We start from the raw sequence: 25484 nt of genomic DNA on the forward strand, positions 1-25484 counted from the left end.
TGTCAAATTTTGTTTGATAACACCCCTATGAAGCACCTTGGGATATTTTATTACATTAAGGGTGCTATATAAATGCAAGTTGTTGTTGTTGTTGAGCCACAGCCTGACTGTTCTATAGAAGCAACAAAACATCTACTTCTATCTTATAGGACGACATTTCCAAAATTCTCTGTCAGCAATCAGTTTTCCTTCAAAATGATAAGGGCACAATGTATTTTGACCATTTTAATGTATGCTTCAGCCATTGCTTTAAACACCAGATCTAAAATTGCAACAAAATATCTCTGCTTCCACCAAAACAAGTACAACTTTTCACTGAACATTTTGAAGAGAAAGATGGATTTAAGAATATCCATAAACAGGAGCCAAACCACTGGCTTACGAATTCAACCATATTTAATGACGCACCCATGAATTAGTGCAGCCACGAGCAAGAGTCTGCAGGAGTGGCAGAATGGGAAATCTCCACTGTGGCTCCCCAAACCAATAGGTTCTTGAACTGTGTTGGGCCATCTGGGGACGTGCCAACTATTGCAGAGAACATGTTGTATCTCAGTGGCTGTTCTGTAACAGCAAACATCCAAGGCAAAATGTCAGCGATGAGCAGCCTTGGAATAAAAGTAATGTTTTCTTCTCCAGCTCCCATCATCCTTAAGTGCACAACATGTCATCTTGCATTCTTCCTTGATCACGTAGGCAAAGGACCTGCTCCATTGAAACATGGAACAGAATATGGTTCAGATCATGACATGAGTTCCGATGCTTCCTCTGTTGTTGATAAAAGTTAAGAAAACATAATGATCTTAATTAACAGCCCTACATTCTGAAGCTGATAATGCAGTCCTGGCATTAAAATCGTTGGTCTTCAGATACTCTGCGCACCTGCGCCCCACTGAGCTGACCTCATACAATAATGCCACGGTCAACTCATTTAAATCATTGTGTGGCACTCCTGTTGATTATTGGGATCACTGCAGCATCAGAGATCGGTACAAATTGAAGGGCTACTGGTTGCCCATGAAGCACAACTTTTCTTGCAGTATAAACTGCCTCAGACCACCTAGGCCTCCTCTAGGAATTGGCTGTAGGAGGCCTCACACAAACAGGGGGCTATAGGGTACAGAGCCCAATGTATAAGAGAGGACCATCCAGAAGAAAGAAACTGCAGCCCTACAATGAGGTGACTGTCCAGGATGCAAATTTTATTCTGGCCTTCCCTTAAGCACTTGTAGTTCAGAAGATAATGAGCATCTGGAGCACTGTGCAGGCACTCCAGCAGCAGTATGGGAAAACCCAGATTATTGAGCCTCTGAATGTTTAGCCACCAAGTCCACAGTGCAACAAATGCTTCTGGCCCACATGTCCCCGCACTTGTGGCACTGGCTACAAAGCAGGTCACAGAAGGGAACGGTGTGTGCGGGTTTAAAATGACAGTGGAGCAGAAGCCTCTGAGTTCCTGCAGCATTCCCGCTCCCCACCATTTTAATTGCTGTGTTTTCAGGAGAAGGGAGGATAATGAGGTCATTCAAACGCCCTCACGCCAATTGAACCTTGAGATGCACTAAGGGCAGCATCTCCAAACTGCCAACAAAAGCAGTATCAGGCCAGAAGAGGCCCAGGAAAGTAGTGATTATTCACATTTTGGATTGGTTCCTTTTTGCCCAGGACGGGCATTCCTGCTTCCTGGTCCAACATGGAACCCACAAGCCTCCTTTCCCCAGGCTTTCCCCTCACCTTTTCCTGCTGCAATCAGCCTGGATCTGGCACATCAATTTTGCATGGTCCTGTCACCTGCTGCATTAGGCATATACTGATCTGGGATCGCTCCCCAATTCAGGCACAATTCAATCTCTGGGTTGTGCAGTCAACAGTGTACAAAGTAATGCATTAAGAAGATAAGAGAACATTCAGAAAGATGTGATTTATGCATCAGATTTAAAGTATCCTCATTTCTTCTATTACTGAATGGTTTATCAAAGGGCACCAAACTCTAACACTAACAGGTTGCCTCCATGCCAATCATTTTTTCCCTATTATAATTCCACCAGGTATTACTTAATATTCTAAACACGGCTGCAGGACAAGCTGATACCAAGAAACACTCCCAGTTCAGCATAACTAATAATTGTATTTACCCCATCACTGCCAGGGATAGGTATTTCTGTCTCAAACTGATCCAAGTCAGAGGCAAGCTTTGAAATGAGCTGTTGGCATGAATTTTGCTGATCAATTACACTGGGCATTCTCCCTTCATTGCTACTTTGTTAGGTCTTCCAAGACCAGTGGAACCCGTGTTAATCTCAAGCTCCTATTAGTTGAAGCATGACATAGTGCCTTTGGCAATAAGGGTTCAAGGCGCCAAATGCTTGGCTAACAGCACACAACTTAAAACATGAAACCCTCACGTGGCTTTAATCATTGGTCCGTAGTTTTATCAGAACTCTGAGGCAGAGTGATGCATTACGCCATTCAGACTTTCCATGGGTGGGGAGATTGGACAGCTGTACAGCTGAGTTGCTGTCATGGTAGCTTTCAGGCAGTGGTTACTGTTGCCATTTATTAGTTAATTTAAAAGTTAGAGAGAAACAACTCCTTCAATGGCTCAGTTGCCAAGTGTGGAACCAAACGATACAGTTTACAAAGATCCAATGGGATCAATTTTAATTCCCAGGTCCAAACACAGCCCAGTAAGCGGGAATCCCATCCGGGAGTGGGGGAGGGTCGGCGGGGTCTGCAGACGACTGTGGTTGAGGGGGAGGTGAAACCTCTTCTGCCCCTAGCTCCTGTTTCTGGCAGAAGGGCTTCCCAGTGCAGACCTGAGGTTAATATTGCAGTCGGGTTCTGATAGCAACATCGGGGCCTGACCAACATGTAAAAACAAGGACCCAGTAAGCTTTGGGCAAATGTCCTTACTGCCTGCAATTTAAAATAACAGTTGGCAGGATTGTGGCAGTAGGCTGTGGGCAAGTCCTCCATTCCATTTTAAGAATCCACCCCCTGCCCAATTTCTGCCCATAATCCCCGCTGCGGGCCATTTGTAGGAGAGCAATAATTAGTTTCTATGTTCTTTGGGGGAAGAAAAGTCAGCCAGGGATAATACCACAATTTTTCCATGGGTGAACATTGAGTGAGGGCAGATTTGAAGAATTCCCGAGATTTTAGAACAGTCCCCATGGATTGGAAGGTAGCAAATATAACCCCACTATCCAAGAAAAGGGACAGAAAAAACAGGGAACTATAAGCCAGTTAGTTAGACAGCAATAGTAGGGAAAATGCTAGAAAATATTAATAGGGATGTGGTAATAGAGCATTTAGAGAATCATAATATAATTATGCAGAGTCAATATAGATTTATGAAAGAGAAATTATATTTGACAAGTCTGAGAGGTGATTGAAATACATAAAATTCAAGGGTTTGATAGGGTAGATGCTGGGAAGCTGTTTCCTCCGGCTGGGGTGTCTAGAACATGGGGCCACAGTCTCAGAATAAGGGGTTGGTCATTTAGGACTGAGAGGAGGAGAAATTCCTTCATTCAAAGGGTTGTGAATCTTTGGAATTCTCTACCCCAGAGGGCTGTCGATACTGAGTCGTTAAAGTATATTCAAGACAGAAATCGATAGATTTTTGGGCACTGAGAGGATTAAGGAAATGGGGATAGTACAGGAAGGTAAAAGATCAGCCAGGATCTTACTGAACGGCACAAGGTCGAAGGGCCGAATAGCCTACTCCTGCTCCTATTTCTTAGGTTCTTATGAGTGTTTGCCTGCCCTCTAGAGAATACCCTGTCAACAGTTACTGTCAAAGCATGTGCCTGATGAAGAGGGGAGTTGAGGGCTATGAGGAGCTGGCACGAAAGAGGAGTTGAGGTCTGGGCAGATCAGCCATGATCTTATTGAATGGCGGGGCAGACTTGAGGGGCCGGATGACCTACTCCTGCTGCTATTTCCTATGTTCTTATGAATAAGCACTTGAGCAAGTTCCTGGAGGTTGCCAGTGCCCGTGGAACTGTACTCCAAGAATGAGTCAGTGACTTTGGAAGATCTACTTCCAAATCTCCAGTGACCCTTCATGGGATGTTAAGTGAAAGCTTTGCACGTCCCAAGAAGGAAAGCAGAGAAATCGATATATGTCTGAACACTGGCAGTCGGAGCTCTAACTGATGTGGTGATTCAGAGAAGAGCACGAAAAATCAGGAACATAAAGGCGGGAAGTGAAAGACAGACAGAAAGCCAGGTGAGGGATGAAAAAATAAAGTGGAGAGAGGTGCTGGGAGAGCTAGTTTAGATTAGAGACAGCAAACACAACAAATGAATCTGATCGGTAAAGAGATATGTAACAGGAAATCAAAAAAGAACATTACAAAAGTCTGGCAGCTAAAATGTTCTCCCTATAATGCAAAACACACACAGATAAAGTTGTATTTAGTCAACACTTGGGGAAGCTTCAGGGGAAGGGGACAGAAGTACACTTTGACCCTAGAAATACAGAATGCGCTGAAGCTTAACAATGTTTCTGGGCTCCAGTTTGTCAGTCCTTATCAATCATTTATGCTCTCCTCCTGCCTCCAGTCCTACTTTTTAGACCTGCCCTCTTCAGACTTCTTATGCTGAGCACCTGCAGCACCTGGAATAATACAGTCTCGTTGGTGAAAATAATAGCTTTTGGATTAAAGCTGTGTCATCTACTGACACATCCTTACATCATAAACAGGGAGAAGCAGCACTAATCTGGATGGCTTTTGCTTCCTCAGGTATGCTTTTTAATTACATAGTCAAATACGGTTTCAAAGGATACATATCCCAGAATCACAAGTTTCTTTTTAATACATGTTAAAGAGATTTTCTCAGTTCTCCTGTCTCAAAATATCATCTCAGGCCAACAGGATAGATTGGGAAGGTTAGCAGCCTGACTGAAGGCCCTTGTTGCTATGTAACTGGTCACAGAGGAAGCTCAAAGGTTTCTGCTCCTCAGACATGTTTGTTTAATTTTGTTGGATTCCAATGCCAAGCTCAGATCTCACTGGGCTACCCACCCCGCCTCCCCCCCCCCACCCCACCAACACCTTTAACAATCAAACCATTTATAATTAATTATAGTTAACTTCATAATCCTTTGTTTGCTTCTTCACATCCCTGCAATTTTCCCCTATCCTTTTCTGAAGGCTTGATGCTAGTTCTCAGGGTGTCTGCCATTCTCTGAAGCCTCACATAAGCAGGCTTTCTTCATAGGATAAATTCACCGATCTTGGACAGCCGCACTCAAAGTCATCGCAGCTTGGAGAATCAATGCCATCCCATAGTGACAGTATCTCCGACACAGCTCCCTCTCCCGACCAACCCCCACTCTACCCACCAACCCACGGAAGATACGATCCACTAGGAGCACGGAGTCAGTGAATTTATTCCAGTTTGCCACCTAGAAGAGGGCTGAGATGTCCTCCATTATACCACCTGGAATTAGCAGTATGGCAACAGAAAATGCAGGAAAACCAGGCAGGGCAGCTTATCGCGGTATCTTCGCCCTTAGCACCACCAAAGAAGGCTTCCGTCCTTCTCCTGCCACAGGATGTAGGCTGCAGATGGCCAAATAAGCCCACCATGTGAAAACTACCGCGAGATGGAGCCACCCCATTTCCCTGCCATAACCACTAACCCCAGGAGAGAGTAGCAGTAGTGGTATATTCCGGGGAAGTAGCAGAACTACTAAGCCTCCTTTTGATGAGGAGGAGGGTGGGAGGGGTGTCAACAGTGGAAACTCCTCCCTCCTTTAAAATCCCTTTCCTCTTCTTTGAGATTTATTTCGCTCATTTAGAGCATTTTTCAAAATGTTTTCGTAAAACTCTTGCAGGATCATCAGCCTCTTTAAAACGTGACCCCCCCCCCCCCCCCCCCCCTCCTCTTCTGGCATTTTAATGATCCCACACCCAGAAAAATTGGTCACTATTTCCTAGACTTTCAAAACTAAAAGTCACTCCCTTGCCTCCCTCCTACAGTATACAAGCTTTTAAATCCCAAATTTACTGCCACTTCATTGCTAATTCTTAATTCACTTGTTTCCTTCCTACTTCATTTCCAGCCTCAGCAGTGTTTGACAACACGGACAAGGCCCCGTCACTTAAGATTCTCAATTTAATGATGATAGTAGGGGACTGGTTCGACAGTGGCTCGTTTCACTTACGCACCTCAACTATCGGCATGAAAGCTTCTCTGATGGCCAATAACAATCTAATTCCAAGTGGTCCTGGGTTGTAGCACAAAACTGCCCCAACATGATACTAATTACTATTAAATTGGCAACCTCATTCAGAATGGACAAAGGTTGACTGGTGGGGGAAAGTAGGTAATGCCACTTTGGTACAGTAGAAGGTGCTGTGCCAAGGTTGTAGCACAGGCACACTGTTGGGTCAGAGCAGAGGGATCTATCTATATTCTCTGCTTAATCTTTAATACTGGCACTGAGAATTCAAAACAGCAAGTGTTCCTTTCCTTGATGAGTGCGAAAGATTCACAAACAAAAAATAGAAATGAATAAATATGTTATTTTGCATACCAGCACTTTCCAGATATAGCTTCAGCAGTAAATAGCAGCCCATGTATTGTGCATGGCGATGTAGTGGCACACAAACAGTTAAGGTGCACCTGCAGCCATTCCTGCATTGTAGGAGAACAGTGGAAACCCCAGCTGTGTGGCTGCGAGGGGATCAAAGCAGACAATTGCCAGCAAGAAGCTTCTGTACAATTGCAGATGTGAAAGAGTGAGTGGGTGTGGAATATTATTGTTTTCACATGAAAACTTCCTTGAAGTGATCAGTAGAACAAATAAAAGCCGTGTTGTCTTATCCCTGACAGACTGGGTCGAGATAGGCTGTTGTGTAATGCTATCTGCAGAATCTTGGAGGAATCATTTGAATCATAGAAAGTTTAAGGCACAGAAAGAAGCCACTTGGCCCATCTGTGCCAGCCGAAGAACGATCCGCCTATTTTAATCCCACCTTCCAGCATTTGATCCGTAGCCCTGCAACTTACAGCACTTGAGGTGCATATCCAGACTCCTTTTGAATGAGTTGAGGGTCTCTGCCTCAACTACCCTTTCAGGCAGTGAGTTCCAGGCCATCACCACCCTCTGGGTGAAAAAGGTTTTCATCATCTCCTGTCAAACGTTTCTACAAATCATTTAAAATCAATGCCCCCTCGTCACTAACCTGTGGTGAATAGACCCTTCACCTCCACTCTATCACGGCCCCTCAAAATTTTGTACATTTCAATCAGATCTCCCCTCAGTCTTCTCTGTTTCAAGGAGAACATCCCCAGCCTTTCCAATCTTTCCTCATAGCTGCATTTTTCCAGTCCTGGCAACATCCTCGTAAATCTCCTCTGAACCCTCTCCAGTGCAATAACATCCTTTCTGTAATGAGGTGACCAGAACTGCACACAGTACTACAGTTCCAGCATAACCTCCCTGCTCTTGTATTCTATCTTCTTCTTCTTTGGCCTCCTTGTCTCGAGAGACAATGGGTAAGTGCCTAGAGGTGGTCAGTGGTTTGTGAAGCAGCGCCTGGAGTGGCTATAAAGGACAATTCTAGAGTGACTGACTCTTCCACAGGCGCTGCAGATAAAATTGGTTGTCGGGGCTGTTACACAATTGGCTGTCTCCTTGCGCTTCTGTCTTTTTTCCTGCCAACTGCTAAGTCTCTTTGACTCGCCACTCTTTAGCCCTGCCTTTATGGCTGTCCGCCATCTCTGGCAATCACTGGCAACTGACTCCCACGACTTGTGGTCAAGGTCACAGGACTTCATGTCGCGTTTGCAGCGTTTGCGTTTCTATACCTCAGCTAATAAAGGAAAGGATTCCATATGCCTTCTTAACCACCTTATCGACCTGTCCTGCTACCTTCAGGGATCTATGGACATTCACTCACTTCCTCGACACCTCTCAGTACTTTCCCATTAATCATGTATTCCTTTGCCTTGTTTGACCTCCCCAAATGCATCATCTCACACTTCTCTGAGTTGAATTCCATTTGCCCCTTTTTTGCCCATCTACCACACGGCCAATCTTCGTGTTGTCCGCAAACCTCTTGATCTTGCCCCCTATATTTATGTCCAAATCATTAATATACACCTCTAAAAGCAGGGGGCCCAGTGCTGAGCCCTGCGGAACGCCACTGGAAACAGTCCTCCAGTCGCTAAAACAGCCGTCAACAATTACACTTTGTTTCCTGCCACTCAGCCAATTTTGTATCCACCCTGCTGCATTTCCCTGGATCCCATGGGATTTTATTTTTTTAACCAGTTTGCCATGTGGGACCTTGTCAAGAGCCTTGCTAAAATCCATGGAGACCACATCAACTGCACTACCCTCATCTATCCTCCTTGTTACTTCTTCAAAAAATTCAATCAAGTTGGTCAAACAAGATCTTCCCTTAACAAATCCATACTGAGTATCCTTGATTAACCTGTGCCTTTCTAAGTGACAGTTTATCCTGTCTCTCAGAATAGATTCCAATAATTTGCCCACTACTGAAGTTAGACTGTAATTATTCGGTCTATCCTTCACTCCCGTTTTAAACAGAGGTACAATGTTAGCAAGTCTCCAATCCTCTGGCACCACACCTGTATCCATTCATGACTGGAAAATGATAGTCAGACCTTCTGCTATTTCCTCTCTTGCTTCTTTTAACAGCCTAGGATACATTTCATCTGGCCCTGGTGGTTTATCAACTGTCAAGGATGCTAATCCCATTAATACTTCCTCTCTCCCTATGTTTATCATATCCAATACTTCACACTCTTCCTCCTTAACTACAATATCTGCATCGTCCCCCTCTTTTGTAAAGACTGGCGCAAAGTATCCATTAAGAACTATACCAATATCTTCCACTCCTACACATAGGTTACCTTTTTGGTCTTACTTCCAATGAATGCGTTACCTTTCAATTTATTTATGTCAATGAAGCTACTAAGTATCATCACCTCATTCCATGACAATATGAAAGGCACAATTCAGCATAGTGGTGCCTCATCAGACCCCTTTCCTATCCTGAGTGGCGTGAAACAGGGCTGTGTTCTCGCACCTACACTGTTTGGGATCTTCTTCTCACTGTTGCTCTCACATGCGTTAAAGTCTTCAGAAGAAGGAATTTTCATCCACACTAGATCAGATGGCAGGTTGTTCAACCTTGCCCGTCTTAGAGCAAAGACCAAAGTACAGAAAGTCCTCATCAGGGAACTCCTCTTTGCTGATGATGCTGCATTAACATCCCACACAGAAGAGCGTCTGCAAAGACTCATAGACAGAATTGCGGCTGCCTGCAATGAACTTGGCCCAATCATCAGCCTCAAGAAACGAACGTCATGGGACAGGACGTCAGAAATGCTCCATCCATCAATATCGGCGACCAAGCTCTGGAAGTGCTTCAAGAGTTCACCAACCTAGGCTCAACTATCACCAGTAACCTGTCTCTCGATGCAGAAATCAACAAGTGCATGGGAAAGGCGCCCGCTGCTATGACCAGACTGGCCCAGAGGGTGTGGGAAAATGGCGCACTGACATAGAACACAAAAGTCCGAGTGTTTCAAGCCTCTGTCTTCAGTACCTTGCTCTACGGCAGTGAGGCCTGGACAATGTGTGTCAGCCAACAGCGACGTCTCAACTCATTCCACCTTCGCTGCCTCCGGAGAATCCTTGGCATCAGGTGGCAGGACCGTATCTCCAACGCAGAAGTCCTCGAGGTGGCCAACATCCCCAGCATATACACCCTACTGAGCCAGCGGCGCTTGAGATGCCTTGGCCATGTGAGCTGCATGGAAGATGGCAGGATCCCCAAGGACGCATTATACAGTGAGCTCGTCACTGGTATCAGACACACCAGCCGTCCATGTCTCCGCTTCAAAGACGTCTGTAAACGCGACATGAAGTCCTGTGACATTGACCGCAAGTCGTGGGAGTCAGTTGCCAGTGATCACCAGAGCTGGCGGACTGCCATAAAGGCGGGGCTAAAGAATGGGGAGTCAAAGAGACCTAGCAGTTGGCAGGAAAAAAGACAGAAGTGCAACTGTGTAACAGCCCCAACAACCAACTTTATCTGCAGCGCCTGTGGAAGAGTCTGTCACTATAGAATTGGCCTTTATAGCCAGTCGAGACAAGGAGGCCAAAGAAGAAGAATGTCAAAGAAGCCAAAACCTATCATGAAGGTTGGTTTTATGGTAAAACCACGCAAGCAATGGCAGACTATGCTTCTTCTACAGTGGTGATGCCATAGAAGTACTCGGGTAATATGGGGAGGTCAGCAGAGTCTTTTTGGTGTTTAAGACTCCAAGATGATATTCCTGGTAGTGGAAGATTCAAGCCAAGTCAGCCCTCTGTGGCAGACTTGGTAAACTGATACCTAAACCAGGAAGGTATGTAATAGAGGACTGACCTGCCAGTCTGGCTCATTAATGTCACTGATACCTATCATTCAGCATCAGCTAGACCAACAAGCCAATGGCTTTAATAGGTCCTAGTTGGACAAGCAATTAGGAAGCTTACCAGTGCTCTATGCTAGCAAGCTGCGAATTTTAGCTAGTTCAACTCCAGCAGTATTCTTGTACACAGGTAAGTGATCTCTGAGCTTTGACTGTTGCCAACCTGCATCCAAGTTCTCTGGACTTAAGCAGGTGGGTTCTGGGGAGGGTTAGTGCATTTCATAATCAACTAAAGAGAAACTGCCCTGGACTGCGCAGTAGCTTAGCTTCAGCTTGTGTCATTTTTCACTGGAATGGTCTCCCACTGATTCAGCAATGTGAAATGACAAGCTTTTCTGTTTACTTAACACGTTGTTGCCATAAATGTATTTCTATCATTGGTCTGAGGGTTTAAATGAGTTTCAGGAACTGCTTACAATGTACCAGTTATCCACACACAGCTGCATTCACTTCTAGCCAAGCAATGGTCACTGTTAAAACAATAATTGTGACACCTATGAAGTATTTCTTTATTTTCTTTTTATTCTTTCATGGAATGTGAGTGTTGCTGGTAAAGCCAGCATTTGTTACCCATTCCCTAATTGCCTTAAGAAGGTGGTGGTGAGCTGCCTTCTTGAACTGCTGCAGTATATCTGCTGTCGGTACACCCACAGTGTTGTTAGGAAGGGAGTTCCAGGATTTTGACCCAGTGACAGTGAAGGAACGGCGATATAGTTCCAAGTCAGAATGATGTGTGACTTGGAGAGGAACTTGCAGATGGTTGAGTTCCCATGCGTCAGCTTCCCATGTCCTTCTAGTTGGTAGAGGTTGCGGGATTAGAAGGTGCTGTTGAAGGAGCCTTGGTGAGTTGCTGCAGTGCATCTTGTATATGGCACACACTGCTGCCACTGTGCGCCAGTGGTGGAGGAAATGAATGTTTAATGTGGTCAATGGAGTGCCAATGAAGCGGGCTGCTTTGTCCTGGATGGTGTCAAGCGTCCTGAGTGTTGTTGGAACTACACTCATCCAGGCAAGTGGAGAGTATTCCATCACATTCCTGACTTGTGCCTTGTAGATGGTGGACAGGCTTTGGGGAGTCAGGACGTGAGTTACTCATTGCAGAATTCCAAGCCTCTGACCAGCTGCCTGTGGCTACTCTAGGTAAGTTTCTGGTCAATGGTAACCTCCAGGATGTTGATGGTGGGGAATTCAGCGATGGCAATGCCATTGAATATCAACAGGAGACAGTTAGATTCTCTCTTGTTGGAGGTGGTCATTACCTGGCACTTGTGTGGCGCAAATGTTACTTGCCACTTATCAGCCCAAGCCTGAATGTTGTCCAGGTGTTGCTGCATGTGGACATGGGCTGCTTCAGTATCTGAGAAGTCGCGAATGGTGCCTAACACTGAGCAATCCCCACTTCTGACCTTATGATGGCAGGAAGGTCTGAATTCATGCTGTTGTTTATCATGTCGTCAACCTCGCCTGATAGTGATGACATAATATGACAGCAGAACACTAATGCAGACACAGATGTCAATCAAATTAACTGAAACCAGGCTGGTTGCCCTAATGGCTAAGTTGGTGAAATGCACTGCCCATTTTGGACCTGAGCCCTTTCGACAGGTTAGATCCCCTCTTTGTTCTGAGTTAGCTGATGTCAATGATGATGGCAGCAGATGTACTATAACTAGCATCAAGCATCTTTGGGTTAGAGAAGAAAGATAGAGGTCAGCCAGTCTTCTCATCCTTGTTCACTAATGAGTGAGTCCTAGTGGAAAGTCGATATGAGATGAGGACAGGATCAGATTGGCTGTGATACACACCACATTCATTGCCAACTCTCGGTGCTGAGAAGTCCATGCGGGTGTGAACCACCTTTACACCTGACTAGACCAATGTTTATGCAGTCAGAAAGCTGTGCCTGCAGGAACGTACCATTGGTGGTACGGGGCAAGGCTTTGGTGTCTTTGCTCTGTCCCCTTACAAAGAGGACCACCTCAAACCACCCACCCAGCCAACCCCAGCGAACAATATTTGGACTCCTCATCTTCAAAGGTTCAGGCACCACTTTGTTTGCATTGGGCAAGACCAGTTATTCCGAAACCAATCATACATGAGGTTCTGACTAAGGGCTGCAGCATGGCATAGGGAGCTCAGGCCCCTTACAAACTCGCTGCATAGTTCGGGACCTGATGTATGCATGCTTTAGCCAAATTCCTCCCATTGGAGTTGCAGTGGGAGTGTACCAGAAGGGCTAACCATTTTTGAGCCCTCAATGTCAAGGTTCACATATGAGAAACGGGCTCTCCGGTGAGATGCTGGAAGATTGTCAAGAGCCATATGACTGAAACCAAGCACAATCAGCATAGTTAGGAGATTAGGAGATAGCAACAAAGAAAATTGAGAAATCAATTGTCCAGAGACACCGGCAGACTCCTTCTTAGCCAAATGCAGCTTTGCCACTCCTGAAGTAACTGGTTAATCTGAATTTATGCTGCAGTTAGTGTCCTATGTTGCATTTTTCATGAAATCTATTCTACCCAGTGATTACACAATATCTCAATGGTATACTATTTGATACTATTTGTCCATAAATGTATATCAAGCTAACCTAAACCAGACTTAATTCCTGCCAACAACACATCAATCGTTTCAGAGACAAGCTTTCTCTTCTGTTCCACTGTACAGACATAACCTTTGTGACTAAAAGGAAGCTAGGACTGGGTCTCAGTATGATAGCTAACCATCCGTAACATTCTAACATTCCAGAGTGCTATTGTGTTTCTAGATTTCTTGACTTGAAAGTGTGTAGTTTAAAAGTAATTGGATAGAAATAGAATCCCTTTGATATCTGGGCAGTGCTGAGTTGACTGATCTCAGCCAATGAATGGCAGTATAGGTGCTTCACCTGGCCTCAAACCTGTAGGCAAGGAAGAGGAAAAATGTCACTCGGGCTTCCTGATCTTCATCGATATGCAGCGAACCCTGCTAGAAAATGTGTGTTGTGTGTGTCCATGTCAGGTGCAAACAGGATCAGGTATCTGCTATGATGCTCCATGGTGAATTACCTGCCTACATTTATTGGCTCAGTTCATGGTGAGGTGCTGGACGGTGGCCAGTGCCAGTGGCATCATATCCCAATAACAGTCCTTACTTTCAGGCAAGGAGAGAAATGGAAGAAAATTGGTGTGGAATAAAACCAACTGAACCTTTGAGAGCACTGCCAATCTCTCAGTGAATAAATCCACCATATAATGCAGCACCAAGTTGGAAAATAAAGTTCTAGGATTTATTTCTTCCATAATTTCATTAACAGTGAAGTGAATGGAAAAGAAAACCAGGCAGAATGCAAAGTGGACTGCACTCCCACCCAAGCTGCATTTATACCCCTGCTCTTTTAAACTGAAATTTATGTCAGTTATCTACACGACGCTTACATTTCGAAATATTACAATATGGTAAGTCTTAGGACTGCACAAACTTCCTATTAACTTTACCCATTATTAATTGCTACATCCACATTTATACTGTGAACTGCCGAGGTAAACTTGTATACTGTAATTGCACTGTCCTGCCAGTGGCTGCAGTGTAGTGTCCCAATGGTGACATCATAGGATTTTATACTGGAGGTATATATATATATATATATATATATATATAAGGACATAATTTATTACTTTAATAGGGGGACTGAATTATATGTACAATCTGATCCAATTATCCCCTGCCTTCAATGTCTACTTCACTCGAAAACTACACTTCTTCTTGACATCTAACACCACAGGATTTGATAATATTTTTAAAAAAGTGAGTAATACTGATTTTGATTTAATATTACATATCTTGATATATATAACTCTTAAACAATAGAGGTCCAGTTATTCAAACTGGTTACTGCATATCTAAAATTTCCTCATTGTTTACAGCCGTTATTGTATCTGATCAGATTTATTCAAAAGCTATCGTTGTTACCATTTTATTTTACCTGGGCATTTTTGCAATTCTTCATTTTCCTCTTTTTGTTAATTTCCACCAACCTTTAGGCCAGAGAAGTAACCTCTTCTTCTGTGCTTGCTGATGAGCACAATGAAGGGTACGAAAGCAATGATAGGTGATGGAACCTGGCACTTTCTCTCACAATCTCTACCAGGCTACTCTGCCCCCAACCCACCACCCCCCCCCCCCCCCCCCACCCCCCACCCTCGCCCTTAAAATTACCATTTGCCATGTGAAGGGAAGCTGTATTCCATTGCTCAATGGGCAAGGTATATGGGCAGACAAAAATTGCTGCACACTTGGGCCACCCAGGTACCGGGGTGCCGTACTTCATGTTTATGGCAAACTGGACTTGTAAATTCTCAAAACATAAACAAATAGCCCACATTTTGCCATGTAGTTTACGTGAAACTTTCATGGGGTCAGGTAGAACTTAATCACTGCTTTTACTCCTCCTTTCATTAAACGTAGAATGGATACCCAAAAGTAAGTTACTGTCTGGAATCTAGTCAAGCAGTTCAGATAGTTTACATAAGGAAAATAGCTCGGAGTGAGTTGCAGGTTCCAGTGGAATTGGGGATTTGATTGACCAACAGAATAGGTTCTTAGTTTTGTCTGAAACTCCTCTGATGGCTCAGTTGGTAAAGGTAGTGTTTGACTGAGCCACACAGAACAGAAAGCCACAGCTTTAATTCTCATTCTGTGCTGAGTCAATTGATCCCAATCAAGGAGGCTGCAAAACAATTGACCTCAGCGACCCTGGGCTAGGGAAGGGAAAATCAGACAAGGTTTCTATTCCAGATTCCTATCCATTTATCCTTACTGGGCATGTGTGTGAAGATTGAGCAAGAGCAGGAGCAGACATGGGATTGATGCTCTCTGCCCCAGTCAAATAGTCTACCAATGCTCTTTGTGTAGGCTCAACCATATTAAATAGCTACTTGGGTGAAATACTAGTAAGTATCCTGCACCCATGGAACCCAGCAGCAGCATATGCAGTCAGTAGAGGAGTAAGAAGGGGCAGAAATTTCAAATAGAATTGTCATCTGAAGCTGGAAATAAGATGATTATCTTTAAATCATTCCTAGTTTAACTTTGAAATATATATTAAGTGGTTGTTTGGGATTTTTGCTGTTGGTGATACAATGGACCAACACCATATAAGATATTCCCATAATATAAGGCAGTCACCAATAAATCCAATAGGGAATTCAGGAAAAACTTATTTACCTAGAGAGTAGTGAGAATGTGGAGCTTGTTACCTCATGGAGTGGTTAAGGTGACTAGCACAGATACAGTTAAGGGGAAGCTAGATAAGGACATGAGAGAGAGAGGGGTAAAAGGGAGTATTGATAGGGTTAGATGAAGAGGGGTGGGAGGAGTTTGTGTGGAAAAGAAATAGTGTCATAGATCCATTTGGCTTTTTCATTTATTCTTTCATGTGTTGTGGGCATCACTAGCAAGGCCAGTATTTGTTGCCCATCCCTAATTGCCCTTGAACTGAGTGGCTTGCTAGGCCATTTCAGAGGGCAGTTAAGAGTCAGCAACATTGCTGTGGGTCTGGAATCACGTGTAGGCCAGACCATATAAGGATAGCAAATTTCCTTCCCTGAAGGGCAGATGGGTTTTTATGACCATCAGTGATAGTTTCCTGGCACCATTACGGACACTAGCTTTCAATTGCAGATTGACTGAGTTTATTAATTAAACTTAAATTCCACCAGCTGCCATGGTGGGATTTGAACCTGTGTCCCCAGGGAATTAGCCTGGGCCTCTGGCTTGTTAGTTCATTGAATTACCACTACATCACCATTTTCCGTAATGGTCTGCTTCTTTGTTGTAGATGCAACATAATGAAGGCCATTGGAATAACTGCTGATACTGTGATCCACACATATAGGAGTTTATTGTAAAATAATTAAAGATACGTGACAACAAAGCTGCTTATTTGCCTACATTTTGAACCGACATAGAAATACAAAAGATCTATTATTTAACAAGACTGACATGTATGAGGTTATCCAGTTACAGCACTCAATCTTAATTAGAAAGTATTGTCTATGTCAAATACCTTTCACAGTAGCAACATGTTTCCTCTGTATAAGCTATAATCAGCTTGTAAAACTGTGCTTTTACCTGCATTATCTCACAAGTGGCACATTCTGTTTATTCAGAAAGGTGTGACCCATGTAAGTGCATAATAGACCCAGTATAGTCAAATGTAATAATGTCTTAAATGGGACCAATTTATATAGTAATAGAATTATGCAAAATTCAGACACTATTTAGTTTCTTCCCATGTTCATGAAGATTCTTAATGAATGTTTACACAGCAAATCTGACTATGAATAAATTCCAGAACATTAAGCCTGCCTGTGTATAAATGTACTTCCTGTTAGTGACCTGAGCCATACAGACTAGGAAAGTCTCAGGTCTGCAATTAGCTGATCTTATCGAAGGTGTTAGTAGGGGGGAACTACAATTATCTTTGATAACCCTCAGCTAGTTAAGTATAAATCAGCCATCGTGCCCACCACTCCTGAGTGCTACACAGTGACCCCATTGGAAGCGATACCCAATTGTCAATTCAGCTGCTAACACTCATCACTTTGACTCACAGCCAAACATTGCATATTTGGGCAAGGTACTGGATGACAGCTGGTGCCCATGTAAGTAACTCAGCATCTTCAGGAAAGGAGGGAAGAAGAAGCATAACAGCCCTCCACCCTCCTTTAGAGTTTGGTGTATTGAAGATTTGTTGGCTTTCATTCCACTTAACCAATGTGAATTAATGAATTTATTGAAAAGAACTGTTACTTCAACAGTTTATTTTCACGCAAATATATTCTGGGAAATAATTCTGCAGTGGGCACAAATCACAGACCAATGTTTGACAGTTGGAAGGATTCAATAATCACAAGAGGCTGCACATAATAGTGATTTGTAAGGTGGCTCAGTTGGTTACAGCATTGCCTCTTGTGAAACTGAGATATATAAACTGGTCCAGGTTCTAACCCTGGTCTGTTCTGAGCAGCTGAATCTCAGCAGGGATCAATGGTAGTACCCTACTGTTGGCATAGCACCTCATGTCAGTCAGGGGGCATATTCCTGCAGCCTATGCTGGAAAGTGTAAAACATGGTGTGTTATATTGTTCTTGAATGACAATATGTGCACAGTATTTAGTGTGTTCAGTTTTGCATTCAATTTTCCTTGCTTTCAAACACACTTTAGGTGTTGATGGAGGAGTGATACCTACATGATTGGCAGTTGTATCGATATTTTGGTCCCAATTAATGGTTGCATGCACTACCATTCAATACTACCTCTTTCTCAAAACCAGAGTTCCATCGATTGCTCATAAGAAGCACAGAACACTAGTCCAAAAGAGGATGTACTGTATAAAGCGCATGTATGTGCTCAAATCATTATTATAGCTTAGATATCATTTAACATACAGGTGAGCCTTTGTATTTGGATTAGGTCTTTATTCAATACTTATTTGTGGGATTTTTTTGCCTCCCCCTGCCCAGCAATCAGGACTCTTAGAACACAAATACATTTTAACAATGTATATTTCCCTGGGCTTTCAATTCAATGTGATTTTGAAATGGATTTTTCTTGTATATCTCAGTAACGCACTTGGAGCTGAGTTCAATCTGTGCCTGCTCAATAAAAAGTTCAATCCTAAAGTATGTTGCATGGAACATTTTAAGCCAGGATTATAGGTTCTCATTGCTACTGTCAGTGGGTTCCATCAAGTGACAACTTCTAATTTAAAATGATGGTGTGTGTATGCTAGTTACAGGCTTAAAGAGCAAAATCTCACCTATAGTACTTTTCTGATCAGCTTCTTAGCACGTTGTTCAAGTATTTATATAAGATGCTGAGATATACAATTCACATCTCACGTTTAAGATATATTAAAAATCATGCTTAATTTACTTTATCATGACCAAGCTACTGACTGCTTCGCTTACGGTTTGAAAAATATTTTGTTATCTCTTAAAAAAAAACACTTCAACTTCCAACCACTATTCAGATGTTCCCTGACATCGGGCTGGCTGTTGCGGGGAAGAAAGATATTTGAGAGCTGCTCATGAACATAAATAGCACCAACAAACACATCCCTTTGAAACTCAAGTTACACAGACTTTTAAAGAGAAACGTTTACGTGTTTGCAAGAACGGGCATTCCCGCCACTAAAGGGATGATCTCCAATCGCAGAACTAAGGACAATTGGCAACTGAAGAATTTAACTTGGGAATTACATTAGCACACAAACAAAAAACCATATCCTCCTCCCCAGAAACTCACCGCTTGGACAAGATCAACAGCCAAACAACCAACGACCATAAGCAGGATCCTGAAAAGAAGGTAAAAAGTTACTGAAACCTCAACCGGCACCACCAGAAACTGCATCAAGAAGAGACAAGGGCCAGTCTAACAGTTACAAGTGTGGTCGCGTTTACTACTACAGTGTTGCACAACTCTTATGTAAAATCTTGCATAAAGTTTTCTGCAAGGCTTAGAACTTTTCACTTACCCATTGCTCATTTTTATGGGGTCGTTTTGTTAAAAGTCTCCACACGGGGGAATTTCAGAGATGTCTTTTGATGTCTTTCAAGCGATCGAATTGTGCCACTCCAGTCATTGAAAGATCACAACTTTGCCTCACCGTCTTCGGGGAGAGGGAAAAGAGAGCAAGTTTGAAATGCAAAATAATTTAGCAAAAATAAAACAATGGTTCCATTACAGAATTAACAGTAAGTACCTCGTGCTAATATAAGGCAAGGTGCAGGCAGACTTGGGAGTTGAGCTGTTGAAAGTATAACCAGCACACTGTCTGCAGCTCCCTTCTCCTTCAGAACAATCCATGCAAGCGTTTACAGTCTGGGATAGGTGCGAGGGGAAAGGGGAGGAGTTTTCATAGTCGCTCAAACTTTTGGAAAGAAAACCCCACTCAAATTAATCCCCCCTCCCAAAGTATTATAGATAATACAGATTTCACATACAACAAATGCACTTAGAATCACATAATTAGACTGTTCAAATAGCTACTTTAAGAACCGATGCTTTAATAACTGGAGAAACTTAATAAATTATACTCACCCTCCACTCCGTTTTATCATTAGCAACGAAGTCCCTAATCCACCCCCAATGTACAGCAATTTCTTTCAATCCCTTGCAAGCGCAGTCGTATTCTCATTGACATAACCACTAAAGTAAAATAGTCCCCCACAGAAAGTTTAACAAACTTTCCCACTCCCCGTCTTTTTTTAAAGAATAAAGTTGTGCCGAGAGCAAACAATGGAAGGGGTGGGGATTGAAGAGCCGTGGGGGGCGTGGCGTCAATTCCCATTCGCCCTTTGGAGGTGATTTGATTGATTTCTCCACTCGCCCCTCCACCCCTTCTCCAACTTCGAACAGGTCAGGTTGACGCTTTTCCTTTTTCTCCCCCTTGCGAAGTGGTACAGTTTGTAGGAAGTAGTTCCTGACGGATTGAGGAGATCAGAGAAGAGCGAGGAGTGTGTGCCGGGCTGCTAGATAGAGGGGTGAGAGAGAGAGAGAGAGAGAGGGTGGGTAGCTGATTGTAGCTGGATATTCCAGCCTCTCTCTCTCAAACACACAGGTTACAAATGCACATTCTCTCTAGATTTCTTTCCAGCCCTCTCTCTTTAAAGAGTATTATTCCTTCTCTCCTTTTCTATTTCCGAATAGAACATGTGTGGATGTGCAATTGCAGTCAGTTGATCAGCCCCAAGTCGAAAGCCGGAAAATGAAGTTTGAAAAGTTCACCTTCGACCAACTTGCTGCTCGGATCTTCTTGTTGCTATCGGTGTTAACAATTTTGGTGCAGAACACCGAGGCAGCGGTGAGTACTGCATTTTAACATGTTCTTTCAAGGATTTTTCTGCTTTAAAAAAAAATCCAGTATCCTGCTTAACATATTGACTATAGAGAAGCAGCAGAGTACGAAGGGAGGAAAGGTTTTAATTTAAAAATAACTACAGTTGCAGATTTGTAGTCGCTATTTTTGTTACGTGTTATAGATGCTTAAGAGTTGCATTTAGAAAGCAAGACCGGTTTTGCAAAGAGTTAGCAGTGATTTGTGTTTCTGAAAAAGCGAAATGCAGCTAACAGACAGCTCCAGCATTCCCTGAAGAACGTTCATGTTCCTATCTGCTTGTAGTAACTTGTAACGGTGGATCTGATCTGACTACCTGCATTATCAGACGGCCCAGCTTCCAGGCAGAAGTTGGCATTCTCCCCCCTTTGTTTTAAAGTGCAAGTTTGTGTATTTTTCTCCAAAACTATAATCGCTGCACAAATCTTCCCAATAAAGGGTGTTGGGAAGGGAAGAGTTCAGTTAGATGTTAAGAAGAAAATTTAGCCTTTGCTTCCCTTGCATTTTGTGATCATTATCTACATTGCTTTGTCAAAAAAATGCTTTATTCACAGGTACGATTGACAAAAGATTTCTCCTCTGCCTTCTCGCACTTGTTTCGCTTCTGCCTAGATGTGCGTACTTTCCGTGTAAACACATAGACGTCTATATGGAGCGAAATATTTGCCGCTTGTTAGTAATAATTTCAATAATAACACCAACAACTTGCATTTATATAGCGTCTTTAATGTAGTAAAACTGCTGAGTGCCTCACAGGAACGCTATCAAACAAAATTTGACACTTAGCCACATGAGGGGACGTTAGGACTGATGACCAAAGCTCAGTTAAAGAGAGAGGTTTTAAGGAGCATCTTAAAAGAGGAGGGAGAGGTAGAGAGATGGAGAGGTTTAGGGACGGAATTCCAGATCTTAGGGCCTTGGCAGCAGAAGGCATGGCTGGCAATAATGGAGCGATTAAAACTGGAGATTCTTGAGAGGCCAGAATTGGAAGAGCGCAGGCATCTGGGAGGGTTGTGGGGCTGGAGGAGATTACAGAGATTGGGAAGGGCGAGGCCATGGAGGGATTTGAAAACAAGGATGAGAATTTTAAAATCAAGACATTGCTTGACTGGGATCCAATATAGGTCAGTGAGCACAGGGGTGATGGGTGAATGGGGCTGGGTGTGAATTAGGACATGGGCAGCAGAGCTTTAGATAACCTCAAGTTTACTGAGGGATGAACATGGGAGGGAGGTCAGCTAGCAGTCCATTGAAATAGTCAAGTTTCGAGGAAACAAAGGCATGGCTGAAGGTGTCAGCAACAAATGAGCTGAGGCTGGAGCGGTGTTGAACAGTGTTATGGAGGTTGAAATAAGCAGTCTTAGCAATATTGTGGATATGCAGTCGGAAACTTGTTTTGGGTCAAACAGTGGTTTAGCTCCAGAAAGTTGCCAGGCAGAGGGATGGAATCAGTGGCTAGGTAATGGTGTTTGTGGTAGGGACTGAAGACAATGGCTTTAGTTTTCCCGTTATTTATTTGGAGGAAATTTCAGCTTATTCAGCATTGGATGTCGGACAAGCAATTTGACAATTTAGAGACAGTAGAGGGGCTGACAGAGGTGTTGGTGAGGTAGAGCTGGGTGTCGTCAGCGTACATGTGGAAAGTGATGCTGCATTTTTGAATGATATTGCCGTTGTCACTGCCCTTTGTCACATCTACAGTGTTTTAGATCCTATCACATTCCCCCAGAACTCAGTATTGTCTAGTGTGAAGGTGCAATTGACTAGAACATTAATAGTGAAAAATGGAGCCCTTTTTTGATACCAGGAAATTTTGCCAGTACAGGTAAAGCATGAAACATGCCTGACATCAACCAGCTCACCAGTGCTTTAAATTACATCTGGGTTAGCCAATGAGACGGGTTCCGAAGAAGGGTCACTGACCCGAAACGTTAACTCCGCTTCTCTTTCCACAGATGCTGCCAGACCTGCTGAGTGATTCCAGCATTTCTTGTTTCTGTTTGAATACTGGTTGTGGAGTGGGAATGGGAGGTTTTTTTTGCAAAACCTGCAGATTAAAAAAAACTTATCAAATTGACATGGTGTGTTTCAAGTGTGAAGGGTTGCATCTATAAGCTTATCAGTGCTGGTTGCTTCTCAGCTTGTTTCCTTTTTAACTTCAGGTTATGTGAAGGAGGCAGGGTGCAGTGAAAATGCTGTCAATGCAACACAGGGAAACAAATGGTTGTGTAGCTGTGCATTATTTCTCTCCTTGTCTGTAAATGCAGTTGATGCTCAGTAATTATGTACTTTAAACTATTCTGCTCAGTGGATTGGGGGTGGTGGTGGGGAATGGTGTTCCAACCAGCCAACAAAGTGATAATTTGGAGTTAAGAGTATTATCCTCTTGGGTTCTTTTAGTTAGTCTACATTGCATATCTATGTGTTCTCGCTATCTGAATTCCTGGCTCCTTAAGATTATCTTTTAACTTCTGCTACAGGATTGCAGTTGTGGGATCATTTGGATGTAGTTAAGTTGGCTGTTTTGATTGCAGAGGCATGGGAGGGAAAAAAGAAAAATAATCCATTTAAGAGGAGCCAAACTGTCCTTCAGTTAAAAGAGACAGTGTTCTAACATTGGTGCTTGCACAGAAAAGGACCAGTGACTGCTCAGTCTACTTGACCTACTTAGGATACTGTTACCAGTGCAGTGTAGGAACAACCACACTTAAGTCATGCACATTAAAGTTGTGCAATATTCATTTTGTGTGATGCTCTTAATTCATTGCCTAAAGTTGTTCTCACCACTAACACCAGGAATAACAGACTTGTAACACTGGTACTTTAATTTATGTTATTCAACAACAATAACTTGCATTTGTAAAGTGCTTTTAACATCGTTAAGTTTGCTAAGGTATTTCACAGGAGCATAATCAGAATTGGCACAAGCCAAAGAAAGTGACTTAGTACATGTGACCAAATCCTTGATCAGATAGATTTTAAACAGCATTTTAAAGGAGGAGAGAGATGTAGAATGTCAGGTATCATAGGGTGTTAGCTGTGACTCAGAGGGTAGCACTCTCACCAAAAGGGTTGCGGGTTCAAGTCTCATTCCAGGACTTGAGCACAAGCAGTCTAGCTGAGACTCCAGTACAGTACTGAGGGAGTGCTGCACTGCAGGAGGTGCTGTCTTTCAAATGAGATGTTAAACTGAGGCCCTGTCTGCCTCTCGGGTGGATGCGAAATATCTCTGTGGCACTGTTTCGAAGAAAAGCAGAGGAGCTATCCCTGGTGTCCTGGACAATATTTATCCCTCAATCAACATTATGAAAAAAAAAATTATCTGGTCATTATCACATTGGTGTTAGTGGGAACTTGCTGTGCACAAATTGGCTGCTGTGTTTCCTACACTCCCAAGGTACTTCATTGGCTGTAAAGTGCTTTGGGATATCTTTACTTCATGAAAGCTGCTATATAAATGAAAGTTTCTTTTTTTTCTTCTTAGAGATGCAAAGATGATTGAGGAGGAAATTTCAAAGCTTAGGTCCTAGACAACTGAAGGCACAATTGCTATTAGTGGAGCGAAAGGAGTGGGGATGCACAAGAGGCCAGAGTTAGAGGAATGCGGAGTTCTCAGAGGGTTGTAGAGCTGGAGGAGGTTACGGAGATAGGGAGGGATTTGAAAAAAATGATGAGAATTTAAATTTGCAATGTTGGTGGACCAGGACTCAATGTAGGTCAGTGAGCACAGGGGTAAATTGGTGAATGGGACTAGTTGTGAGCTAGGATCCAGGTGGCAGGGCTTTGGATGAGGGTTTCAGCGGCAGATGGGCTGAAGCAGGGTCAGAGATAGGTGATATTATAGAGTTGGAAATAAGTAGTCTTTTGATGGACAGGATAAGGGTTTGGAAGTTCAGCTCCACGTGAGATAGGATGCAGAGGTTGTGAACAATCTGATTAAACCTAAGATAGTGGCAAGGACGGGGATGAAGTTTGTGGCAGGGACTGAAGACAATGGTTTCGGTCTTCCCAATGTTTAATGGGAGGAGATTTTGGCTCATTCAAGCCCAGCTGTCAGCAGAGGCAGTGGAGGGATTGAGGGAGGTGGTGGTGAGTTAGAGCTGGGTATCATCAGGTTACATGTGGAACCTAATGTTATGCCTTTGTATGTTGCCCCCATCATCACAAGAGGAAGCATGTAGATGAGAAATCTCAAAAGGTGCTCTTCAGACACGATTCAACTATGAAAGGACAAAAATATACATTTGTACCATTGGTTGATTGTCCACAATCATTAGTGCTAAAAGTTTGCATGTGCACTATAACATTTCATAAAAATCTGAATAACAATTCTATATTCTTCCCAAAACTAAGCTCAAAGCTATTCTAGCTTTGCGTTCTCTTCATATATGCCCATCATCCTGAATACTTATCTTTCTGAAGATGATGCAGCTGTTTCCCAGCTTGAACTGAAATGGATGGCTGACCAAATGACAATCCCATACCAGTGTAATATTAATTAGTATGTTTATTAGAATACCCATCGCCTTCTGCGTAAAGTGTACTATAGAGCAAATATTTGGCTTTAATTTTACTCCCTTAACAGATGACGTTAACTCTTAGTGGGTACGCTTGCATGGATGCTACCTACCCTTCAGTAGTTTGCTTAAGTGCCCACTCTTCATATGGAAGCGTAGATGTTAAGTACAAACTGATGACAAACATGGGGACTTCAAAGCCAATCTGAACCATAACTGATGTCCACAATACAGACTTTCCAGTAGATGTGTAAGAAAGTAAAGAAGGGAAGACTTGCATTTATATAACACAGGGTTATCCAACCTTTTCACGTGGGGGACCACATTGCAATTTTTGTCTTACATTCAGGGCCGGTGAGACAATTTCGGAAAGATAAAGGCATTAAAAATGTTTCTTACTATTAATCAAAACAGCAACAAATGTACATTTTTGTGAAGAAGATTTAAATGAGAAGACTAATTTATTGACTTACTTTCTGTTCACTATGTTGGACACTGATTTAGTGAGATACCTAGCATCTTTTTACTTGCACAAGTAGTCAATGTTTGCCCACACATTTGTTGTCGCGATGCGGAGTATTCCAGATAGGAGTCATCTTGATCACTCTTTCTTCCT

At 43.1% G+C, this 25484-nt stretch overlaps 2 protein-coding genes across 7 annotated transcripts in view; one reads left to right on the plus strand and one right to left on the minus strand.

Moving 5' to 3' along the window:
- Window positions 1-19871, minus strand: part of col4a6 (collagen, type IV, alpha 6) — a 402270-nt gene extending 382399 nt beyond the window's left edge. For 3 of the 4 annotated variants that reach the window (XM_068047226.1, XM_068047223.1, XM_068047225.1), the window contains exons 1-3: window positions 19556-19871; window positions 18990-19124; window positions 18761-18809 (exon numbers count right to left, since the gene is read on the minus strand). In XM_068047226.1, coding sequence (XP_067903327.1) covers window positions 18761-18809; window positions 18990-19000 — 60 coding nt within the window. In that variant the 5' untranslated portion in view covers window positions 19001-19124; window positions 19556-19871. Of the gene's footprint in view, window positions 1-18760; window positions 18810-18989; window positions 19125-19217; window positions 19329-19555 lie in introns of those variants that run through there. The other variant, XM_068047224.1, reaches the window with a different exon arrangement.
- col4a5 (collagen, type IV, alpha 5 (Alport syndrome)) overlaps window positions 4662-25484 on the plus strand; it is a 289160-nt gene continuing 268337 nt past the window's right edge. Inside the window, exons 1-2 of one of the 3 annotated variants that reach the window (XM_068047230.1) lie at window positions 4662-4751; window positions 20165-20318. In XM_068047230.1, the coding sequence (XP_067903331.1) occupies window positions 20223-20318 (96 nt within the window). In that variant the 5' untranslated portion in view covers window positions 4662-4751; window positions 20165-20222. The other 2 variants (XM_068047229.1, XM_068047228.1) reach the window with 2 other exon arrangements.

This window comes from Heterodontus francisci, chromosome 15, assembly GCF_036365525.1.
Source record: "Heterodontus francisci isolate sHetFra1 chromosome 15, sHetFra1.hap1, whole genome shotgun sequence".
Classification (NCBI taxonomy): domain Eukaryota; kingdom Metazoa; phylum Chordata; class Chondrichthyes; order Heterodontiformes; family Heterodontidae; genus Heterodontus; species Heterodontus francisci.